Source organism: Python bivittatus, unplaced genomic scaffold (assembly GCF_059951505.1).
Source record: "Python bivittatus isolate LINGU-HERP-01145 unplaced genomic scaffold, Pbiv_v1 ctg000020_np1212, whole genome shotgun sequence".
Taxonomy (NCBI): Eukaryota; Metazoa; Chordata; class Lepidosauria; order Squamata; family Pythonidae; genus Python; species Python bivittatus.
The window spans coordinates 48,241,313-48,265,000 of NW_028277030.1; the positions used below are offsets into that span (position 1 = coordinate 48,241,313).

General features: G+C 37.3%; 2 protein-coding genes across 9 annotated transcripts in view; both read right to left on the reverse strand.

Annotated features, from left to right (window-relative positions):
* Nucleotides 1-17,161, reverse strand: part of SNX14 (sorting nexin 14) — a 44,791-nt gene extending 27,630 nt beyond the window's left edge. The window contains exons 1-12 of one of the 4 annotated variants that reach the window (XR_015795712.1): nucleotides 16,710-17,159; nucleotides 13,379-13,499; nucleotides 12,013-12,089; nucleotides 11,851-11,929; nucleotides 11,233-11,276; nucleotides 8,262-8,349; nucleotides 7,562-7,646; nucleotides 7,265-7,421; nucleotides 3,509-3,584; nucleotides 1,965-2,009; nucleotides 1,794-1,874; nucleotides 1,575-1,689 (exon numbers count right to left, since the gene is read on the reverse strand). Coding sequence is in view for 3 of the 4 variants with exons in the window: in XM_088138191.1 (XP_087994317.1) it covers nucleotides 1,575-1,689; nucleotides 1,794-1,874; nucleotides 1,965-2,009; nucleotides 3,509-3,584; nucleotides 7,265-7,421; nucleotides 7,562-7,646; nucleotides 8,262-8,349; nucleotides 11,233-11,276; nucleotides 11,851-11,929; nucleotides 12,013-12,089; nucleotides 13,379-13,499; nucleotides 16,710-16,849 (1,108 nt within the window). In the remaining variant the exon portion in view is untranslated. Of the gene's footprint in view, nucleotides 1-1,574; nucleotides 1,690-1,793; nucleotides 1,875-1,964; nucleotides 2,010-3,508; nucleotides 3,585-7,264; nucleotides 7,422-7,561; nucleotides 7,647-8,261; nucleotides 8,350-11,232; nucleotides 11,277-11,850; nucleotides 11,930-12,012; nucleotides 12,090-13,378; nucleotides 13,500-16,709 lie in introns of all 4 variants that reach the window. The other 3 variants (XM_088138191.1, XM_007427860.4, XM_088138202.1) reach the window with 3 other exon arrangements.
* Nucleotides 17,162-22,676: 5,515 nt separating this feature from the next.
* SYNCRIP (synaptotagmin binding cytoplasmic RNA interacting protein) overlaps nucleotides 22,677-23,688 on the reverse strand; it is a 22,602-nt gene continuing 21,590 nt past the window's right edge. For all 5 annotated transcript variants that reach the window (XM_007427856.4, XM_007427855.4, XM_007427854.4 and 2 more), the window contains exon 12: nucleotides 22,677-23,688. This exon is cut by the window's right edge. The gene's annotated coding sequence lies outside the window, so the exon portion shown is untranslated.

The following is a 23,688-nucleotide window of genomic DNA, read 5'->3' on the forward strand; positions in this document are numbered from 1 at the left end:
TTCCTGTAAAATCTAGGATAGGATGCGTCACTGATGACTTTGACTTCTATCTTTGACCATACAGAAAGCTAAAGTTTCAGCCTAGTTAAAGCACTGCCTCTCTCAGTGCTTTTTCCTAAGCTGCTTCTGGCTATCGGCTAAGCCAGAAAAACAACTATAAAAAGGGAATTATTCTGGGGAAAAAAGAAAAAGAAAAAAACTCAAGACACGAAGTACAAAACTTTCTGTAATATATTACCATGTAATCAGATATTTAAAAATAGACAAAAACCTAAAATGTTTAAAATGCAAATTGATTAATCCTCTGTTTAAGAAAAATATCCTCAATAATTGTTTCATCAACTGCTACTTCAATAGTAACACTACTTTAGTACCAAATCAGGAATCTGTGCATTCTCTAGAAATTACTTGACATCACCTCTCCCACAAGGAACCAGAGAAATTCATTTCCAAGGAAAGGAATATGCATTAGAATATGCTAAATCCAGAGTTGAATTTGGCCAGTATGAAGATTCTGTGGCTCCCTGAGACAACACGAGATTCCATCCAACTTTATATGAACGAATCTAGACCTTCCCAGAGTTTTATGTACAGTTAGATTCCTCAGAAACCTATGGAATGCAAATAATCCAGAGGACTTTTGGGCTACTACATTAAGGGACACTTTGCTACCACTGCTTTCCGCTAGTACCACTTGTAAACGAAACTGAAGACTCTCTTATCTGCAACAACGGCAGCATCACAGAGCAGAAGTTAAAAAAAAAACTAGATTTGATATTAGCAAAGTCAGAGGTTGATTTAAGGTGATTCACAAGGCAAAAAGTCAAGCGAAGCCAAATTGTGTATGAGTGATTAGAGGGAAGAAAACTCTCAAAATGTTAATTCCCCCTTCAGATTACAGAAAAATGTTTTTGCTTCTGAAAGGACAGCCTGCCTAAATGACTAATCTAACATTTTACAAGGGGGAAAAGCTTCATGTTTTTGCCAGGCCAGGAGACCATTATTTCACAAAAGGCAGGATACAGATTTAAGCCCCTTGAGTGGGAGCTTCCAACTGGCATCCAACAGCTACTACAGAAAACGGAATGCTGCATTAGACAGGCTATTTCATCCAAAAGAGCCTTATATTCTTATATTCCGTGATGGCAATGAACGGTAAGGAGTCTATGTCAGCTCACTTAAAAAAAAAAATCAGAGTACCTTTATTTAAGAAATCTGATTTTGATACATAATCTGAAAAACTTCAGCAAAAAAACTGTGTTTCTCCAATCTTACATTTGCAATGTTAAACATTCAGGAGTTAAATAAACTGCTGAAATGTAAATTTGTAGCACTTTAGGAATTAGTTTTTCCCTTGTTTTCCTTCTTCCTTTCCATCCTCTTTTATGATTTTATGTATTACATGATGAACTTTAGTGTGGAAGCTACTTTATACCCTTTTTTGTTTTGTTTAGCACAGCCTTAAGTGCATAGCAATACCAATTTTTTGTGATTTTTACAACTTCTAAGTAAAAATGCAATTTTTTTTAATTTAATGTAACTAAAAAAATAACATAGTGGCAGGGATTTCTTACCTAACTCCAGGTAAAACTGTAATACATGTACTGCGCCTTCTTTCTTCAAAAAACTCATAAATAGAAAGAAAAGATCCTGCTTGTCTCCAAATTCTTTCAGTTCAAAGTACAAGGCCTTAATAGAAGATTCAATATGGAATTTATTTCTAGATTTCCATAGCATCATTTTATAACTAAAGACATATACACTTAACATGCATTTTTTCACACTTAACGTACAGAAGATTTCTTGTTTCTAGGTTCTGCAAACTTCTGCAAGAAAGGAACCAAAGCTGAAGCAGGTTCTGTTGCTTTTTCAGGCTGCAAGAAGAAAACAGAAAAAAATTCAGCATCCAGGTGCAGAACTGTATGATTTCACAATCACTACAATTTTTTTCTGATAGTACTCACTGGACTATCGTCAATGAAGATAAGTAGCAAGTGGTTCACAGTATCCTAAAAGAAAAGGCAAACATATTTAACAGGTAGCTGAGACAAAAAAAAAAAAAGCACCTCCTGTTATATTTCCATTAGAAACATTTCTTAAAGACTCTAAGCTCCACCATTGAAAGAACTCAGCACTTCGGCCCTTCTTCTAACTTGTGTGAAAGCATATTCAACTAATTTGGATATTAGCCAACATCTTTGTAACACTGTGACGTAAACCACCACTTTGGGGCCCAGAAGCATATGAGGTTCCACCTTGCCACCTACTATTTGTCCCACACACTCAACAAAACTGGTTAGGGTGAGGCTACCAGATTTGGGATGTAAATATCCAGATTTTGCTACATGTAGCAAAAAGAGTGTTGTGTTATCTTTTGGGTGCTCCGCCCAATGAGGAATGGAATGTTTGCAGCCCTGACCTGGTAGCCCAAGCACAGGCTCTTTGTAGGAGCTCTAGCAGAAAAGCAGTACAGGAGGAAGGAGCAAATGAGGGAAGAGCTGCCACCACTGGTGCTACCACCTCCTTCTCTACTGCTGCTCTTGAATCAGCCACTGCCTCAGCAGCAGCAATGTGTTCTAGAAACAAAGCCCTCTATACACCAGCCGTACAACTTTAACTAGTTATTATCATTATCATCTGTCTCTACAAGTGGACAGCAGGGAACTGAATGGCGTTCTTTGCCCTTCTCTATGCTTCTGAAGTGGAACTCAACCCCCTCAGAGCAGCTCCTGCTGGCTGGGCTTTGTCCCCTGTTGTACTGGTGTAGTTCACTTTCTCTTGCAGTTAAGGGAAAAAACAGGGGATTCAGAATTCAGCAAACAGGGAATACCTCCTCCACACATATACTTACATAACAGTTCCATTCTGCAAAGCCTTCTACAACCTAATTTTCATGGAATTCACCTGCCCACTGTATTACTTTGCATGCACATATAACACAATTTTTATGGACCTTAGATGTGGTTTATGAGAACCTTTGTATAAATTCAAATGTTCATAAAACCAATAATACTGATTTATATAAATCTGTAACATGGTCGGCCTAGAACCAGGCAAACTAGAATCCCTGACCAGCCTTAGCTCCCTCCCAACTCTTCTCTAATGTTTGCTCTTTTATTATAAAATGGGAAAGACAACATTAAGAGGAAGAGAACTGCCATTCTAGGGAAGACTCTCCACTCCACAAACCCTTTTCCTTTCCCAACACTGCCAGCTGCAGTGATTGAGGGCAGGGATGCAAAGGGGAAAACTGCACCTCAGGTTTTCAAGATTCTTCCACAAACACCCCCTAAATTGTACCTAGCTAAGATTCCTGACCTGTGCAAGCTATAATTCAATTGGAGATAAACTGAGACAACCTGGTTATTAGCATTCTTTTATCTCTTCATGAAAGCCTAGGTTGTCTTTGAGCCCCTTTTCTCCTTCACTGCATGTTTCGTAAACCACCACACACACACCGTGGCCCAGACAAGCTAACAAACTACTAGCTGGAGCTCTCAGCACTCACCGGATCAGCTAAGTAGTCCATAGAGGGAAGGAAAACAGAACCCGATAGGATTTCTCTTATGAGTAAGGTGAATGGCCTGGGAAGAATAAAAGCCAATTTTATGCAGTCGTACCTTCTTCATCTTTACACAGGCTTTCATGAAGTTAGCATTCAAATTAAACTGGTGTAAAGAATCACTTATGCACTATTAAATAAATATATAAACAAACAATATCTCTTACATTTTTCCACATTAAATTGCTCTGGCCTTTTTTTTGAGGGGGGTAGCCTTTATATAGCCACCTCACTCAGTGTGACTTTGGGGGCATACAAAAGAAAGAGAAGTCAAAACCAATAAATACAACCCCCCCAAAAAAGAACAAAAACAATGCCTGTCACTAAAATTGAGCAGACCATACTTGGCAAATGCATCTGAAATATACTGTAACTATTAAAAGTGGGGACTTTATTCATTCTGCCCTTGCAAATGACAGGGTTTTATGCCACATGGGGCTTTACTGTGACAGCAGCCTACTGTAGGTCTGGGCCAGTTTGAAGTATCTGTGCATTTGATCCCTGCCATTGGGCAGAAGGAATCAGAAAAATATAGTGCTTTAATGGTATCCTACATTAAACTTCATGGCAATCTGAAAGACAATGATCCATCCTCAGCTTTTCATGTAACAATGTATGATGGGGAAGGAAAACAAACTATAGAGTGATATTCTCATCTTTGGGTGGAACGGAACACTTTTTCTTGCCAGTACTCGATTGTTTCTTCCTGATGCTTGTAATCCTTGCATATAACCTAGTAACTTCTAATTTAATCTGTTGTCCTGGCACACACATACAGAAGCCAGATACACGGAAAGGTATAGACTGGCATTCCATGTACTAATCAAAATCCGCCAGTTGCTGGCTTGTCATTTGTTTCTTTTGATGGTCATCTCTGATGCTGCACATATGACTATTTGTGTCTGTGCAGGACACCCTTCAGAACATGTTGTAGGTAGTCCCCAGTTTAAGAGTGAGTTCCGTTCCCAAGGTCTGTCCTTAAGATGAATTTGTATGTAAGCTGGAACAGTATTATCACATAATACTGTGTAAGTAGTATTATGTAATGAACTCGAACCATTCTGTATTTAACCTGAATTTCGCTACAGTAAGCTCCATTCTTAACCATGGGCCGTCCGTAAACCAGGCATTCTTAACCCGGGGACTATCTGTACAGCTAAGAGAAACTTGAGGTGGGAGCTCTGTCTCAAAGTGATGTACATCTAGATATTGTTATGGTAATTTCCTGCTGTTTCTTTGACAGCCAAGGCAAGCCACAGGACCGAAAGGTTAATAGTTGGAGTGAGGGTGGGTGGTGTGAATTCACATAAAACGTATGTGAAGAATTGAAATTATAAGTAAGTTACTAGCTTTCTTTTACTGTCACCTTAAAGAACTGCAAGCTTTTTACTTTGCTCAGGTGATCACAAAGCCAAAGAAGTCAACGCTGCTTTGCCAAAAACAATCTTGTATGGTTCAAATACCTAATCTCTACCACTTCTGAAGCTAAAAGAGTTGGGCCAGGCTGTTACTCTGTTAGTTATTCAGCAGAACATGCCTGAGTGCAACAGCCAAGTTGGAAATAACTTTTGCAATACCTGTGCACCTTCCAAACAAAGTTAGCTAATTAAAAGCATAGGGTGTGGGCTATACAAACTTTAAAAATGATTCAGAGAAAGTGCTCTAAATCGTGCATGAGCACACCAGTTCACTATTCATGACAGCCCAACTTTTTTTACACTATTGCTTGGTGAGGAAAAGGATGCTGCTGCTTTTAAGGACTTCCATCTCCCCAGAAAACAAGATTCCCCTAGAGTTTCCTTATGAAGATTTCTTGAAAGAAGATAGGATAAAATTACAGGAGTCTCACCAACCAGATTTCCCCCTTTATTTATCTCCCAGCTTTTTAAGGCAGAGACACGTGGCTCCAGGGCAAACTTGTGAGGAAGCTGTTTCTTAATTGATAGCAGAGGATTGTCCAGCTGGTTAGAATGAGAATCTCTCTCTGCTTCTAAACGTACTATTACAGGGTCCACCCATTAAAGTTAATGCAATTATTAAAGCAGTGGCAGTGTTTTTTCAGAAAAGCTGGAATCTGTCCTGGAGGGTATAACTGGTTCTATAAGCACTTTAGAGAAGGAAAAGTGAACAATGCAGGAGACAGAGCTGACATCTGGAGGGGAGAAGTAAGGGCATTTTGTGCTATTCTGTAGAACAGGGTTTCTCAACCTTAGCAACGTTAAGATGTGTGGACTTCAACTCCCAGCATTCCCCAGCCGGCTGGGGAATGCTGGGAGTTGAGGTTCACACATCTTAACGTTGCCAAAGTTGTAAAGCAATGCTGTAGAGTATTTCTTCTATATAAAAGCATGGTCACACAAGCCTGTGGTAATAGAAGCCCTGTTCATAAACTAATAGTGAAGGTGGTCCTCAAATTGAAGTGGTGTCATAATTTCATAGTCAAAAATCTTTCATTCCTGACAAGTTACATATTAGTACCTCCTCTGTACTCAGGATCTCTCAGAACTTGTGGTGTTAAGAAAGATATTGCTATTTGTCCCAGAGAGTTAACAGGATGTTTATTCCAAATCTCTGACTTATACATTCACTTCTGATGCAGCTATTCTCTTCAAAAAGAAATTCCTTGATTCTAGCACTGATTTCTTGACTCAGAGGCAAAAATCTGAGCAGGCAAGCCTTTGAAGAGCAGTGGTGGTTGTCATGGTCTTCACGTCATATTCTCCATTGGATTTGGACGTGTTAATTTATTGGTGGGCCCTTCTAGAGGCCTTGGCCAAAAAGTTGTGGGCTTCCTTATCTAATTCCCTCTCTCTCTCAGAGGCAGAACTCCACTAAAAGTCTCTCTTACCCAGTGTTTCTCAACCTTGGCAGCTTGAAGATGTGTGAAATTCGACTCCCAGAATTCCCCAGTCAGCATGCTGGCTGGAAAATTCTGGGAGTTGAAGTCCGCACATCTTCAGGTTGCCATGGTTGAGAAACACTGCTCTTACCTCCAGAATGTTGTAAGAAGAATGCTGCAGAGACACAAGTCCTTACATATGTCTTTCACATAAATCATGATGAAATATTAAAACTGTAACATGAACACAGAATTCATGCAGGGCAAGGTCCTATCCATTTACTTTCATACCTGGTTTTGCAAATACAATGAAAGAAGTATTCAAACCAATTCCAAAGTTAAAACCATCTCAAAAGCTGGATTTTCTGACCAACTATAAGTATTCAAAGGATCTGAGGAGTTTTGAGCCAAATTAAATGTATTCATGTAGCCTGTGGGTCTGCAACCTGCTATTTTATTCAAGTTTAATTTTTATAAAAAAATATTGCCCTACCCCTTTTTGCAATGCAGGCCCTGACAAGCTGTTTCAATACTGGTGTGGCCTTTCACGCAATGGAGGTGGCACACCTGATGGTTGAACATAATAGAACATTTTTCTTCACTGATGGAACTTTATCACATTCAAGCATTGACAATACCAAATTCATACCCTACACTGATGGTTTTTCATGAGCACTGCAATATCAACTTCAATCAACTATTCAAAGTTCATTTATCTGTTACAAATTAAGACTGGAAGAGTAATCTGCCTACAGCAGGACTTTCTGACATTACGTTAGCTTTTCAATTTTGCAAAAGGAGGAAATGTAAACATGTTGAATATTAGAGCTTCATAATATAATATATTATGAAGTATAATATACCCGCAGTCTGTTGCTTTTGGAAGCAGAATATAGGAAAAAAGAAGTTCAGTAAGTTTTCTTAAATAATTGAGTTCATCTCTTCTACTTCTCAAAGCCACGTGGAGTGCTGGTCCATATTCTTCTAAAGCTGCTTGCTGTAAATATTCTGTATTTTTTACTGTAGGGAAAATGAGATTCAGTAAAATTCATATGAAAATTCATTTCTGACAGTACTTAAAAAAATAAAAATAAAAGCAAATATAGGAGCAGAAAGGTCAATTTATTTCTAAATAAAAGGTATGCAACATTTAATGTTACCTTTCTGCCTAGCTTTAGCTATTACTTCTATGTGCTTCATTGCTGCCTTCAGCATTTTTTTTGTTATAACAGTTGGAATATTCACCTGAAGAACAAGTGGGAAGAGAAATTATTTGTCCTATTACAACTAAAAAGGTAACTATGAAGTACATTTGCTTATACAATAACATTCAAGTTAATTACATGCCATCAAGTAAGTTCAACTCCTGGTGACTGTATTATTGCACTTATGAAATAGACTTTAAAAAGCCAGAGTGGAATCCAACGGTAGATTTTGTTTTCTGAGTAGATTTTGCTTATGCGAGGAAACTTTCCTTTGCTCTCTTATTTCCTACAGCCTGTAGCACACTGTCAAGATCTTGGAAAATTATTTAGAATTACCTTGGACCTATTTTGCAAACTTCATAAAAACCTTCAGAAGAGAGGAACAATCATCCCTTCCTAATTCATAAAAACTCATCACTAAATTCAACATATAATTACATTCCATAGAATTTCTAGCCATGTATTGTTTTTGCAACAAATTGTTTTCACTACTCTACTAAACTACTATTCCCAAGATTTTTTGAAGAACATCACAAGTATTAGATTAATATAAAACAATTAAGTTTACAATGGGATAATGTCCTAAATATTTTACTACACCTATCTCAAAGCCATTAGTTAAATACGATTTTGATTCCAATATTGTAGTTCTCACCTTGTAAATTCTGCGAATTAACACAGATGCGAAAAATCGTAATGTTACTCTCAGTTCATCCACAGATGATTCATCATCAGTTACATCTCTACAAAATTAAAAAAAAATGTAACTCCATCTTAGTTTGGTTACACTTGTATTTGGTTAATTTTATTTTATTAAACTATAACATTAATTTTATTTTAGGTTTTCATTAGTTTGGGACTTGGTGCATTTTTTGGGGTATATTTTTAAACTGTATATTGTTTCCTATGTATCTTATCTGTAAATCACCAAGAGTCTTTGGTATTCCAAGATCTATAATTGTAAATACTAATACTAATCACTTGAGCACTTTATTGAAGTATGCTATTCATAATTTGGAAAAAAATAATATATGTGTTCAGAATAATATAATTCTTGCTACTGAGTTGCTTGCTACTCAACTTTTGGCAGAGGGTCAGTTAGGGCTCTCTTCTTGCGAATTCTGCATATCCTTGGGCTGCCAAGGCTCAGAGGCACGTGTACTTGGGAGGACAGGAAAATGGCTCTTGAACTACCTCCTTCCAGAGAAAACCATGGGAGAGCAGACATGGCAGCATCTCATCAATCATGGCAGTTTTCAACACACATCCCATGATATTCCATAAAATACATGCCAAGAATGCACCACCAACTGTGGATTATATGTTGCAGTGCCTAATCCATGAATGGGAAGGTAGCTTTACTGGGAAAAAAAAACAAGTTACAATGGTGCTGAAAAAAGTGACTTATGACTGGTCCTCACACTTACAACTATTGTAGCATCCCCATGGTCACGTGATCAAAATTCAGGTGCTTGGCAACTGGCATGAATTTACGACAGTTGCAGCATCCCAGGGCCATGTGATTATTATTTGCAACTTTCCCAGCTAGCTTCCAGCAAGCAAAATCAATGGGGAACTGGGTGATTCACTTAACAACTGCGGTGATTCACTTAATGACTGTTGCAAAAAATGTCATAAAATCAGGTGCAGTCAGGTGATGCCTCACTTAACAACCACACCACTTGACAACAAATTTTCCGGACCCTATTGTGGTTGTAAGTCGAGGACTACCTGTACAATTTCTATTATCCTGGGCAACTTAATATGGGAAGTTTTTGCAACCTTTCTTCTCTTCCAGAAATTACAAAACAGAAAATACTACCATAAACACTCAAAATCTTTACTAGTGCTATAACAGACAAAAAAGGAAAGTTTTATTTGGACTAAAACCTCTTTCAAGGATAATTCAGTCCAGGATGAAAACTGGAACACTTATCAAATCTTATCAGGGAGTTTCGGAATTTAAACTATCCCTGCTCAGGGCCCTGAGCTAAGAGGATCATTCTCTTTTTATCAAATGTTCTTTTCTTTAGAAATTGAGGAAAATCTATAGGTAACAAGTGATTTATAAATCAGATGCACTGAGGGCTGGAATAAAAAGTTAAACATCTAATGTAGCTCAAAATGCCAAAAGGAACATTAGACAGGAAAAAAGCTATAAGCATACATAAACAAAATTCTGCATTGCCCAAGATCCTATCTTGTCAACTAGGATTGCCAACTCCCATCAAAACCAACCCCGAAGAATCTCCACCCCAAACATGTCAATATTTTGACATACTTGTATTTGCATGAGTATACATGCATGGTTAAATACGCACTGACCAGAAGCCATGCTCCCAAAAAAGGGCAGAATCAGGACAAAAAGTTAAATATTAATAGAATTAATAATTAAACTCAATTGCCTATAAAACAAGGTACCTCACTGATATCCTATTAACATATACACACTAAGCATACTTCAATAATTCAAAATACAAAAAATCACTCGTTTTGTTTAATAAATTATATAGATTTTTATTATTCAAAACCTCCTGTGTACTTGGAAATTTCTATGTACAGAAATTAAAACGATACATCAATGAGCAAGTTTCCCAAAAGAACTGTCTTTAATTTAACCTGTTGGGAGTGGATTCAGTCTAAATTTATTTGATGTTCCTACTAAAATCTGCAAGGGGACTTAAAGGTACAATTAACTTTTATTCTGATTTCATCTGTAGTTAAACTCACTAACTTAGTGGATTGGATCCCAATTGCCTTGTGAAAATCTCTTTCAGTAAATCTAAGTAGATGAGCTTCCTATTTATCTACCATGATTCAGACAGTAAATTGCACTGGAACAACTCAAATCTTCCTTAATACAATAAGCAAGAATATTCAAGTAATCAGAAATATATGGTACAATCTTCTACCAATGTGGCCCATTCAGAATGCAGGTAGAAAAGCACACATTTTAATTTCACTGGGCAAAACCTTCTTGCCCATTGAAAGACATCACTTCAGAGAAAAGATGGCTAGACTGGGCTCCAGAAGTGTTAGCTGTGAACCTAACATGTGGAGAAGTATTTGGACAAGAACTACCCCACCTGAGCTCAGAAATAATCCATTCTGAATTCCAGCACAGCCCTCAGAACGATTATTTTACATCCTGCTGAACATCTAAAGCCACACTCAGAGGGACCCTCCAAAGGAATTCCCGTCTTTAGTCTAAGTCACACATATCAAAAGTTAGTTCAAGTGGTGCAGCTGGAGTTCTGCTAGTAGTGTTCTGTGAGTGGCTTGCTTTACTGCTTTTATTTCATTGTTTGTACATACTGTTTTTATCCTTGGGTTGTGAGCTGTCCAGAATTTGATTAAAATGGACAGCCATATAAATGCTTTAAATAAACAAATAAAGTCAAGCTAGAAAGACAAAAATAGCCACATGAAAATAAAACTGAAATCAGCATTTAAAGAGTTAAATATCACTACACAAGCAATACCTTATAATTTGGCTTATGGAATAAATTGGCCTTTGGAAAAGAATGCATTATTAACCAGCCCAAATAAACATGAAAGTAAGATAACAAAATACTGTCTTAGGAGAGCAGATGGAACTTCAAAGGCAAATTATATAAGAATCTTACCTGTACCAGGGATAAACAAAGTTTTCTAGAACTAGCTCAAACATCTGCAAACAATCAAAATAATTAAGATGTGTATGCCATAAAACAGCCAACAATCATACTTAGCATATATAAACACATATCCAAGAGCAATGGATAGAGAATAATTTTCCCTCCCCACTTTATAATACATGCTGCTTGTTCATAATAAAAGAGGTAATCATGGACATTGTACGCAACTGAAGGACACATTCAATAGCATACATAACTACAAATGCTACATGAATCTATGGTCAGAGTTATAGGTCCAAGAGTACAGCTAGGTAAATTCTTCCATGTACCCAGATTTTGAGACACTTGAGTAATGGCGCTTGGGTTTTCTAATGCAGTTACATGATCAGCAGCCAGAAAAAAATAGCTATCCTACCAGTGTAGCAATTATAAAAATAGTGAAAACTGTGTGAACCTATGCAACAAAAATGTTCATCTCAGGTATTAGAAAATATGACAGAAATATTTATATTTGATCATTTTTAGAAGAACGACAGTTGATACTGCTGCAATAAAAAGGATTCTGATTTAAAAGGGAAAAAAAAGGATAACATGAGTTTTCTATAACTGGTGATGCTAAATAATTACCTCTGATAGGGAAGCATCAACTTTAGAAGGAACTTTCAGCCCCAACCAAGGGCGATAATCTTCTAGCAGTGATGCAGGTCTATAGAAACAACAACAGAAATATTCCATTCATCTTCCCCAAGATACAAAAATATAGTTACATCTGTAAATATTTTAACTTACCCATGCCTATTACATTTGATATCTTCACATATAGCACAACTGTCATTCTGGGAACACTGTTCTTGCAATTTTAATTGCTAAAAGGAAAACACACAAAGAAATCCATTCTTCAGAATACTAAGAAAATAACCATCCATTTCAAGTTTTTTGTAACAAAACTGATCAAACATTGTCAGTTGTGGAAATGAGGGAATGCAGTTACAGTATGGAAAAAACAGGAAGAAATTATTCCCTTAGCATAAACATGTTTTGAAAGACATCACCTATAAAGTTCAGCCAATTTACAAACTGAAGCAATCCTCAAATGTATTAGAGTCTGGCTCCCACTTCAAAACTTCATTTTTCATCTTCTGCCTTCCCTTTCCTTCCAACCAATTCTTATCTGCTATTAATGAGAGACCAGTTTTCCTACCAAGGCAACCAAATCAAGGAAACAGGAGGAGGCTGCCTAGTCTCACCTTGGACAATGTGCAAGTGAAAACTTTGCAGGTCCACTTTCTTTCACATTCCGGGTTTGCTTATTTGTTTAAAGAAGCAACGCTACCAAACCTTGGCTGAAAATAAGTAGGAAAATCCAAATTGCCTTAGAATCTCCCTCTCTCATTACAACTTCAAGCCACTTCTCCAATATCATAACATTGCCAACACCACTCCCATAGCTCCTGTTCTACATCTGAAGACCTTGTGCTTTTTTTGCATGCATGTTTCATAGGGTTTTTTTTTGTATAATCTGAAAATACAGAAAGTAAAATAAGGATTCCTTCCTAACATAGATTCCTAGATATTACTTCACTACTAGATAATATATAAAGTATTTATAGAGTGAACTCCTCAACAAAGTAACTCTGTATATCTTATCAATATATCCTAGCCAATAAGTCAATAAAAGGCTATCAAATAATTTAGTCAATTAAAGAACAGCCTTGTAACCAACTTTCTGAGAATGGTGAAAAAAGAATGAAAACTTTTTTTAAAAACTACTACTACTACTACTAAACCGATGGATGAAATTAAACTCTCTTTATTCATTCACAGTGGCAAAATGGATTTCCTGTTTCCACTGCAAATCTCTACATATAGAATCCAAATTTGCTCCAAACAACTAGAAATCCTTCAAAGCATATACAGGATACAAAAGAAAAGTGTAAGAAAGTTTATTTAACAAGTTTTATTTCTCCAACTTTATTCTTCCTTTTAGATCAAGAATATCTTTGAATTGCATCAGCAGCAACTAAAATTACCGATAAATAGAAATTTCAGCTTCTCACAATATTTAAAAGCATTGAAGCCTGCGAGTAACACAAGTAATACTTCACTTTTGTCCATCGTGAAATATCTAAAGTACATTGATAAAATTATACATTACCTTGGATTTATGTTTTATTGTAAGCAGAATATTTGGTAAGAGGGTATCTGGTCCTAAGTAACAATAGAATGTTACAACTCCCGCCACAAAAGACCAGAAGATCATTAAGATGTGACGATACCTCAAAAGTAAAGGGAAAAATTACAATCCAACAAAGAGTGCAAAATAACATAGCTCTGTCTCCAACCCTGGAATATTGTATTAAATACCTACATGCCCGATATATAACAACATACCTATCAAAAGAGTCATCCTACATGGCATTTACTTCAGAAATAGCACATTCAGGCCCCATAGGCCAATCATAGCATGTTTTATTAATTATTTTTTTTCAGAATATTAGTTAGAAAGGTTCAAATGTCAGGCATCAAACAAGTAAGGAAGTGTTTACAAGAAAATGGCAACCGATTTGAACATTTAATGTAATTTATATAATAAACTGTCTATAGTGCCTGACGTTTGTTTTTTTATACACCTATCTATCTCCTTCTCAGTGTAAGATTTCCAAAAGAGATATAAATACTCAAATATGAATTTGTCTTGGGTTCAAAAATGGCTGGCAATTTTATGGAAGGGTTATGGAAAAAGAAGGATTTGATGCTTTCTTTTCATTCCAGCAATCTAAGGGGAAAACTCTCTACACTAACCAAAGAGCAACTATCCTGGATCATGCTGCAGATGAAATGGGCTAAGTCCTTTGCACCTGGCCCTCACTCTTGATCCTCTCCCCTACTATTTCAGGATGCAAAAGTTAATTCCATAACTGTTATGTTTAGGCTATATATATGTACAAACCTACAATAAACCCTGGATACGCATTCTGATTTCCTTAATTCCAAAGCAGTGGTTGCTCTAGATTCAGATAACAAGGTAATTTAAGACATGCAGGGGAAAATTGCAGGAAGTGCTCATTTGTTAACCAGACTTTTTGCTAATTGTGTAAACACAACTCCACTGTTTCACATTGCTTTGGAGGCTATTATGTCTTGACAAATGCCAATTACAGTGGGGCAAAAAAGTATTTAGTCAGCCACCAATTGTGCAAGTTCTCCCACTTAAAAAGATGAGAGAGGCCTGTAATTTTCATCATAGGTATACCTCAACTATGAGAGACAAAATGGGGGGAAAAAATCCAGAAAATCACATTGTCTGATTTTTAAAGAATTTATTTGCAAATCATGGTGGAAAATAAGTATTTGGTCAATATCAAAAGTTCATCTCAATACTTTGTTATATATCCTTTGTTGGCAATGACAGAGGTCAAACGTTTTCTGTAAGTCTTCACAAGGTTCTCACACACTGTTGCTGGTATTTTGGCCCTTTCCCCCATGCAGATCTCCTCTAGAGCAGTGATGTTTTGGGGCTGTCGCTGGGCAACAGATCGAGGGAGATTATCAGTGGTCTTGTATGTCTTCCATTTTCTAATTATTGCTCCCACAATTGATTTCTTCACACCAAGCTGCTTGCCTATTGCAGATTCAGTCTTCCCAGCCTGGTGCAGGTCTACAATTTTGTTTCTGGTGTCCTTCGACAGCTCTTTGGTCTTGGCCATAGTGGAGTTTGGAGTGTGACTGTTTGAGGTTGTGGACAGGTGTCTTTTATACTGATAACAAGGTCAAACAGGTGCCATTACTACAGGTAACAAGTGGAGGACAGAGGAGCCTCTTAAAGAAGTAGTTATAGGTCTATGAGTGCCAGACATCTTGCTTGTTTGTAGGTGACCAAATACTTATTTTCCACCATGATTTGCAAATAAATTCTTTAAATCAATAAATCTTAAAAATCAGACAATGTGATTTTCTGGATTTTTCCCCCCATTTTGTCTCTCATAGTTGAGGTATACCTATGATGAAAATTACAGGCCTCTCTCATCTTTTTAAGTGGGAGAACTTGCACAATTGGTGGCTGACTAAATACTTTTTTGCCCCACTGTAAAATCAGAACAGCAGTTTACTATATATATTTAACTAAGTTTCCAAGACTCAGCAGCAAAATCAGCAGAGCTCACAAATCTGTTCATTATCCCTTAACCGGTCCTCTCCAGATTCTGCCAATATACTTATCTGAATTTTGTTTTGCTTTACATAAATTATGACCACAGCCTATAAATAAGACTTCCTCAAGCTGGTATCATCAGATGCGATAAACCACAACTCCTATTAGTCTTTTAAGACAGCTATACATAAATGAATACATGTTAAAAGAAAGTCACTAGGTAGGAAGAAGGAGGGGACATTCATAGTTCTAACCAACTTCCCCAGATTTCTCAGACTTCAGTAAGAACAAATTCATGCAATCCTTTCTTTCCTGAAAGAAATTTCTGAAGCTGAACACAAAAGTAAACCAGTCTTGTTTATATTGGACCAATTACAAATCCCTCCTTCACAATAAAGTGTTCATGCTTATAAGTGGATTATGTACAGAGAGAAAAAGTGAAACTAGCTAGACTCCTTCAGAAAGTTGACAAGAAAAATAATCTTACATGTTTGTTTATGTTTGTGCCTTCTACCTGCCTGAATCATACTAAAAGGAAGGGCATGAACTAAGAATGACAACTGACTGGGGTCAGAGAAACCAGTGCAAGCTATGCATGAGTTACACATACAATATTGTACACTGAATGGTTGGAGGAAGGGGAAACAACCCAACCACTTCCATGTCTCCATATGCAGTCATATCAGCATCCAATTCATGCTTGGCCAAGGGTTCCCAATGGGTGAGTCAGGCCCCCTGGGCATCACATTTAAAAAGAACAAAAAATACCCAATCATGCTGTACAACCAAAGTAGGGACATTACCAGAACTGGTTGAGCTTCACTCCTCTTTTGTCAGTGCAAGCCGCACAGCTGCAGTTCCACAAAATTCAACAACGTTTGCTATATATTAGGGAGGGGGGGAATAAAACTTATAAAAGTAGCATATTTATTTCTTCTCCAGTCCTAACACGAACGAAATCATCTACTTTAGGGGGGAGGGGGGTCGCCTCACAAGTTCACTGACTTTTAGGGGATCGCAGCGCTATGTATGTTGAGCACCACTGTGTAACTTGTATGGTGACCGAGGGATCCCAGGCATATCAAAAGGCATTCTCAGACTCTGATATTCATCGGAGACCTCTTTCCCTTTGTTTTAGAAGGCATCGCATCCTCCCCCTCTTTATCCTTCTATCAGAAGGTACCATTTTCCTTCTCGAGTTACATCCTCCCCCATCGCCCCGAAAGGAGAAGCTGCGCCAGCAGCACATACGACGAAGTCCAAACCATCTCGCCCAAGTCAGTCAACCTCACCCCCGCGAGCGGGGACCCGGACCCAGGCGCGCTTCCCTCCTTACCGGCTGAGCAGGAGCGTTGCCACACTGAACCCCAAAAGGATACAGCAAAACAAAGGGTACTGGCGGCAGGTCTCGCGCAGAGCGTCCACCCGGCGCGCGCGCTGGCACAGCTGCTCCACGGCCGCGCGCGCCCACCTCATCCTGGAGGGGGGGAAGAGCCCGCGCCCCCGGCTTCAGCTTGAGCCGCGGATCCCCAGACACCCCGCAGCACACTTGAAGGGACCGAACGCCCCTGCCTTCCGGTTTCCACCACTTGATCCCTTTGCATCACGTGGCGGAGGGCTAGACCAATAGCGTCGCTCCTCCAGGGCGGAAGATAATTCTAGTTGGCCCCAAAGCCGTTCCTGTTTATTTTCCCCCCGTTTCTTTAGTTAGCGCTAACCGCGGTTTGAAAGGAGCGGAATTGGGTCTCCTCTCTGACTCTTCTCACGATCTCCGAAGTTGCAAAAGCCATCGGCAAAACAAGGAGGGGCAGAACGGAGGACAGGGAGGCACTTCCGCCCTTACCTTGCCTCATCGAGTTGCCCTTTAGCCTGGAGGAAGTAAAGCCGATTAAAATGGCCGCGCTAATACTTGCCCGAACGCCGAACCCCTCGCGTTCTGTCGGATGCGAGCCTTGGAACTCTAGAACGCCGTGGTCCCCGTCATTTACAAGGCGGTCTAGCAATTCCTTCCCGAACTGAAGGTCCCCAGCGCTGTATATCCTGCCCACAAATCCACAGCGGTAAGATTGCAGAAAGGAAGGTGGCTTTTCGATAGTGACGGTGAACTTGGGGCCCAGATGCGGCTGAATATAAATTTCAATTTTCATTACCTGCAACTAGTATGGGAAATATTGAGGGACGCTGAGAGTTGTGCTTCAGCAACCTCTAGCGTATACAGTACCTGTTCATCACTTCTGATACAAACCAATTGGACGTTACCAGTTGCATTCACCTGCTCCTCTAATGATATATAGTCCAAGTATGATTCCATTGAGGACTCAAGAGGACTTCAACTAAACAGATTGTTAGTTAACGTCTCTTTCTTGGTAAAGTGCTTACGTGGGGTTACTGACCAATTCCCATCATGTCTGATTTACTGTTAAATTGCTGTTCTAGATTAATTTAAATCTGGCTTTTGGCTACAAACCTGTCTTATTGGATAAACTTTGCCAAAAATGAGAGACTGTCACACCACTCCAAAATCTTCTTTCCTGGCCGTATTGGGGGACTGTTGCTGTGTTTTCTGGCAGTTTTATCATGTACACCCCAGGCCTTTTCCCCTCAAATTATGCCGGTGTAACTTCTAGATGAAACCACTGGGAGAAGTTATCCAGGAATGTGGGCAGTTCACATCTAGCTTGCTTTAATCTACCCCTGATGAGGCAGCCAGTGGATATTCTGATGTACATTAACCTGAGCAGGACCATGACTTAAGAGTCTTGGGAAATGGGATATACATACCAGTAAACTGATAAGTAAATAAACAGAAACTTATCTAGACAAGACAGGCACTTGTTGGGTGGAGAGCCTATGCAGGTGAATAATGCCCAACCTGGCCAAAGGTTGCGGGACTCAAATTTGCACTTTGCAAATGTTCTTAAATCTAACATTATTACAGGAGAAAGACTGCCTAAGTAGCTGGGAGTTTATCAGCTTTGGTCAATACACCACACACAGGCCGTATCAGAACAGACTGACTTCGGTTGTATTGCTCCAGAAACCTCTCAGCTGAGCTAACTAGAAATGACTGATATAAACTGACTACATTATAGACCTCCAAACTCATCTCCAAGTCCATTTCTATGTTAGTGGTGACCTTTAAAGCCATGAACAATTTGGGTTTGAAATATTTACTTTCTCAGCCCAACTAGCAATCTTTGGAGACTCCCCTGTTGTGAACCCCATTCATAGAAAGTCTTCAGTCATTAATGCTGTTTTCTTGGGGGAAGTGTAATCCTCCTTCACCAAAGCATTAAAATGCATTTGAAACTTCTGAGTTTGGTATTTTAAATTTTAAGTATCTGCATTATACAGAAAGATGGCTTTTATGTCATATGCTTTCTCTTGTGTTATGATGTATCCCTTTAATAATTTTGTCATCCATCAGGTTAACTACTATTGTGCAAATCAATAAAATTAGTATAAAACTTACAGAAAAAGATAGCCTCTTACATTTCGATAAACTATAATTTGGCTTGCTATGCAGTGTGAACTGGCCCACTAAGTACAGGAAGTAAAAATTAGCATTCTTTTTATGCTTCAGTTTTGTGGCATAAACAAAAAGCAGAGTATGCAAGATCATGTCAAATTCCCACAATCTAAGCAAGAGTTGGGAAGTTTAAAACCAAAAATAATTTAAAGTACTGTAGTTTTCTTATCTTTAGCCATTTTTTCTTCCAGAAAATTTGATGTCATTTTAACAAAACATACAGATCCTGTACTTTAGCTTATAACAAAATAGTCAATACTCAACAACAAATCAAAAATAGTTTCAGAATTAAGTATAAAATGCAAACCACAGAAAATGGGCACTATGTTTAACTTTCATAATCCAGAAACAAATTCAAAAATTAAGATCTTGCAGAAAACACTTTGGGAAACTCATACTGAAAACTCCTAAATAGTTGTGTTTTTTACAAAAATCTCATTCTTTTATTAGAAAACAAATGAATCTTCTTATAACTAGAATAGATGCCAATTCTTATGATGCCTGATTAAAACTGAGGGATTATTATGCCCTCTACTTACCAGACGTAAAAAGTACAGTAGAGTATCAAGAGCAAAGCTCATCTTCCTGCTCTCTTTTTCCATTAAGCCATCATGCAAATTTGAATTTCATTTGAATACAAATGAATAGTCTAAGAAAATTAATCCAAGTCTGGTAATTCTTGACACAACCATCAAAGTGTCTGCACATGCAATTTTTTCATGTACTATGTGACAGTCCCAGCCTGTAATTCCACTACAAATAAGTACTTCAGTGTGACATGGTGTTCATGACATGATTTGGAATACAGTGAATTATTTGGTTTAAGCAGTTATGTTCTGCATTTGAGATACAGTCCTTATATATTGTTCTGTGAATGGTGTTCTATTCATAGGCTAACTTACATCATTTTGCCCCCAACATCTGAATCTGTGAGTTGAGGGACCTTTCCAAATTGAATGGGAGGCAGTGTGCTAGGCTGAACAATAGTGGCAAATTTTCCTTTCCTTGTTCCTATCTTTTGTCTGCGGAAGGGACTTGGATAAAATGGAGGCTTTTGGAAGCCCCTCCCCCCAATAATTCCTTCAAGAATTTTATCTCACCTGTTTTATCTCTCATAATCATACTCAAATGTTATTACCTACTTACCTGCATTGTTTATGCACAACCTCTTCAGAACAGCAGACAATCATACTAACATCTCCCTATTCTAGAAGTGTATTAGGATTAAATATATATGACACTAGTCATTTAATATTAACTTTATGTTTCTAAGCGTTTCATCACATACACTATTCCTAGAATTCCAAGCCTGTTTTGGGAAAGTAGTATAGACCTCAAATAACATCTTGAAGTTTTGTTCTAAAAAGTACTAACATGTGTAATACTTTCAGTGGCATATAGTAAATACAATGTCACAAGTTTCTTTGGCAGCAATTAAATCCAGCAAGACTCATTGCTTGATGAAGACTACAGCATCCAGTTAGTCTTTCTGATTTAGCTTATAAGCAAACACTGATTCTAACCTCAAAAGCAAGTAGTACAATCTTAAGCAAAGTTATCTGAATTTCATTTTTAAAAGGAATATCTGAATTTCATTTTTTTAAAGAATATCTGTTGATGGAATCATCATTTGAGTTTCATTTCCAACGTATTCTTTCACCTTTTACTGTAATCAAGTATGGCTACCATCATCTCTCCTGTCCACTTCATACAACGTAACTTTCTACCAAAAGGACTATCAAAAATATATGGACACTTTTTCGTAGTTTTCTTTAAAGCCATCTTGTATACTGAAGGGCAAACAGAATTTCAGGATACCTTTATGTAGCTCATAATTTCTTCTCAGTTAATGATTTGTCAAAATATGCTATAAAGACTGTCTTAAATTGTGCTTAATTTTTGATGACCATGCCAATACCTCCATGTAATTTTGCTGGCAAACTAATGAAATAGTTGCAATTGCCTTGTTCCAGGATTTTTTTAAACTCCTCAATCTAGCCTATAAGCCCTGGAATTTACAGATCTGACCTTTAGCTTTTTTTCAGTTCAGCCCAGCTCAGTTATGTGCTACCACCTGTGATATAAGAGTACTTATTAGAGTATAAACAATCAAATTTAGTTTACTCACCACTTCTTATATTCACTGATGTTCGCAAATATTGTTGCTTATCAAGTTCACTTTAGTTCAGCTATATACTATATAAACTGTAAAGTCTAGAATAATAGCTTTAAACATGGGTTCCAGGAAATACTACTTTTCATTAAAATAGACTAGGTTCCAATTCTTGGTCTTCTAAAAGTTGCAACAGTAACTTGCATAAGCTACTCAGTTCTGGAACACAAATACCTTCATTAATATAGAAGCTAACACAGAACTATATACCTCCAACATTTCTGCTGTAATACAATAGTAAACCTCTGTCTTACTATGACAACAGGATGTGTGATATTTCATAAGCATCATATCCTGATAACTTCAATAAAAGCTGATGTGATCTACAATATTGACATCCATTATGATCAATTCAGTGTTACCTAAAAATCATATATCAATATATATCCAATAGTGAAATCTCATTTCATTTACATATCCAACTTTAAAACTTTCAAAATTAACATTTTCTCTTAAAAGATCAATTTTTCACAATACAAGTTTCCACATGCATTTTACTGTAGCTTTATCATTATACTGTTAAAAAACTGCACCAATGTCAGAACAGTGCAAATAATGTTTAATTGTAAAAGTCAGAATGGCTTGAATTCATAATTATTTGAGAACACTGTCAAGATTCTGTTACTTATTACTCACCATTGCTTACAAACTCTAGAGATAGTCAATTCCAGCCCACTTTGACGTGTATCCTATAGCCCACCTTCTCTTGCAGACATGCAACTTCAATTTCAGCTTCTATATTATTGTCAATTTTCATTTTTAATCTGTATCAATATTTGTTCTGAATAAATAATGATCATTTACTTTTTTCTTCCCCAAGTCAAAATCAGTCATACTTGAAAGCCTTTAAGAAGTTTGTTTTTTCAGCAATGGGAAGGATTTGGAAGATACAAGTTAAGACGGTTTTCCCTCTCTCCAAAACTCAATTAAGGATCAGGTCAGATTTGGCGTGAACACCTTGACAGTGCTCTTCATAAAACTATGACAGTAAAGATGCCAGTTGGCACTACAACCTCATTGAAGGGAGCATTTCAACCTCCTTGGCACTGGGATTGCCAATACCAAGGATTACAATGAAATCAAAATTGAATTTAAGGCTACATTTAGCAAACCTAAGTTCGATAAACCTCATCCTATCAAGTTTAAGATTTTAGAAGCTGATGCAACACTCATATTTCTTATCCAAATACGGAAAGTAGAACTTTACCATGGGCAGCATATGAAACTGTGGCAACAGGTGTTTCATTAAGCAATGACTTTTTACCATCAGCCACTTAGCTTCTCTTTTAACTAGCAAGGCACATTTACATATTCCCATGAATACTTGACAAATTTTAAATTACACTTTATGTCCCAGCTATCCCAGTAATTGACATACAATATACTAAAATGGTTTATTAAGATAACAAAAATTCAATTAATGTGAGAGACAGACTACTGGAAATGACTATTCTAAAAAATGTAAATACAAGTAAACATACTGAAATGTGTGCGCACGAGTTTTTAAACCAGAAGATTTCTGCACTAACACACATTTATATTAATGACACATAAAAAAAATAAAAACTTTATTACAAAAATAAGTTACACTTGCCTCCAGCTTACAGTATAAAACAATTTTATTTGCAGGAATGCAAAATGATTGTTTGCAATGAGCAATTTAACATATGACATCTATTTTTTTGTTAATTTTTTCATTTACTGGGGAACTGGTGTGTATAAAACCTTAGTTCGGTGTCTCAGATCTTATTGTGGTGCCTACAGGTAAGTAACAACTGCAGTATCCCTTTGGGGAAGGTATAACAAAAGCTTTTTCTGTGAAGTCCATATTAGATCATAGTTTATCTTACCTATGCATAGTTGGACTTGACAGAACTTTTTGGAAGAGTGATTCAATAGAGGATGCTTCACCACTTAACACTCACTGTCATCAAGGTGCTTTAGAAAATTAAAACATAGCACAAATGATTGTATTCTACTCTACAGATTATCATGATCTGCATAAAGAGAAAATGGAAAGCTGATCTGCTTGTTTTTACAGCAATCAGCAATAAGAAATGCACTAATGAGAAAACATACCTTTACCTAAAAAGCTAAACTACAGCCATATACTATTTTCTATGATTTATGAAAAACTTCAAAATATCCAAATGTCAGGCTTCACTGTACAGCTGTCAGTTTTAGTCTGACCTTTTATAAAGGGACACTGCAGTATTTAGTACAAGTTGCTGATGCACTTTTTTAACATTTGATGTCTTACAAAAAGTAACATCTTGCTAAACTATTATACATCCAAATAACTACAATATCTGAAGAAGCAAGGCTGCTTTTTCAGCCACAAAATACGACAAAAACAAGGCCTGTTATGATGGACAGGAGGGAATCTTTTACAAAGCCTCTGAAATTAAAGGCAACTTCGAATGTTACATTTGGTATATATTTTACCCTCTTGTCAAAATTAAACAAGCCTTGATTTTATCTACAAAGATTTTCTATGTACAGTACAGATAGGGTATAGTTCAATCCTCTGCTACTGAGGTAGTTAACCAACCCTTTAAAAAAGGTTCTGAAAAGAACCACTATCTGGAATGCCTGACCAACCAGCTTTGATGA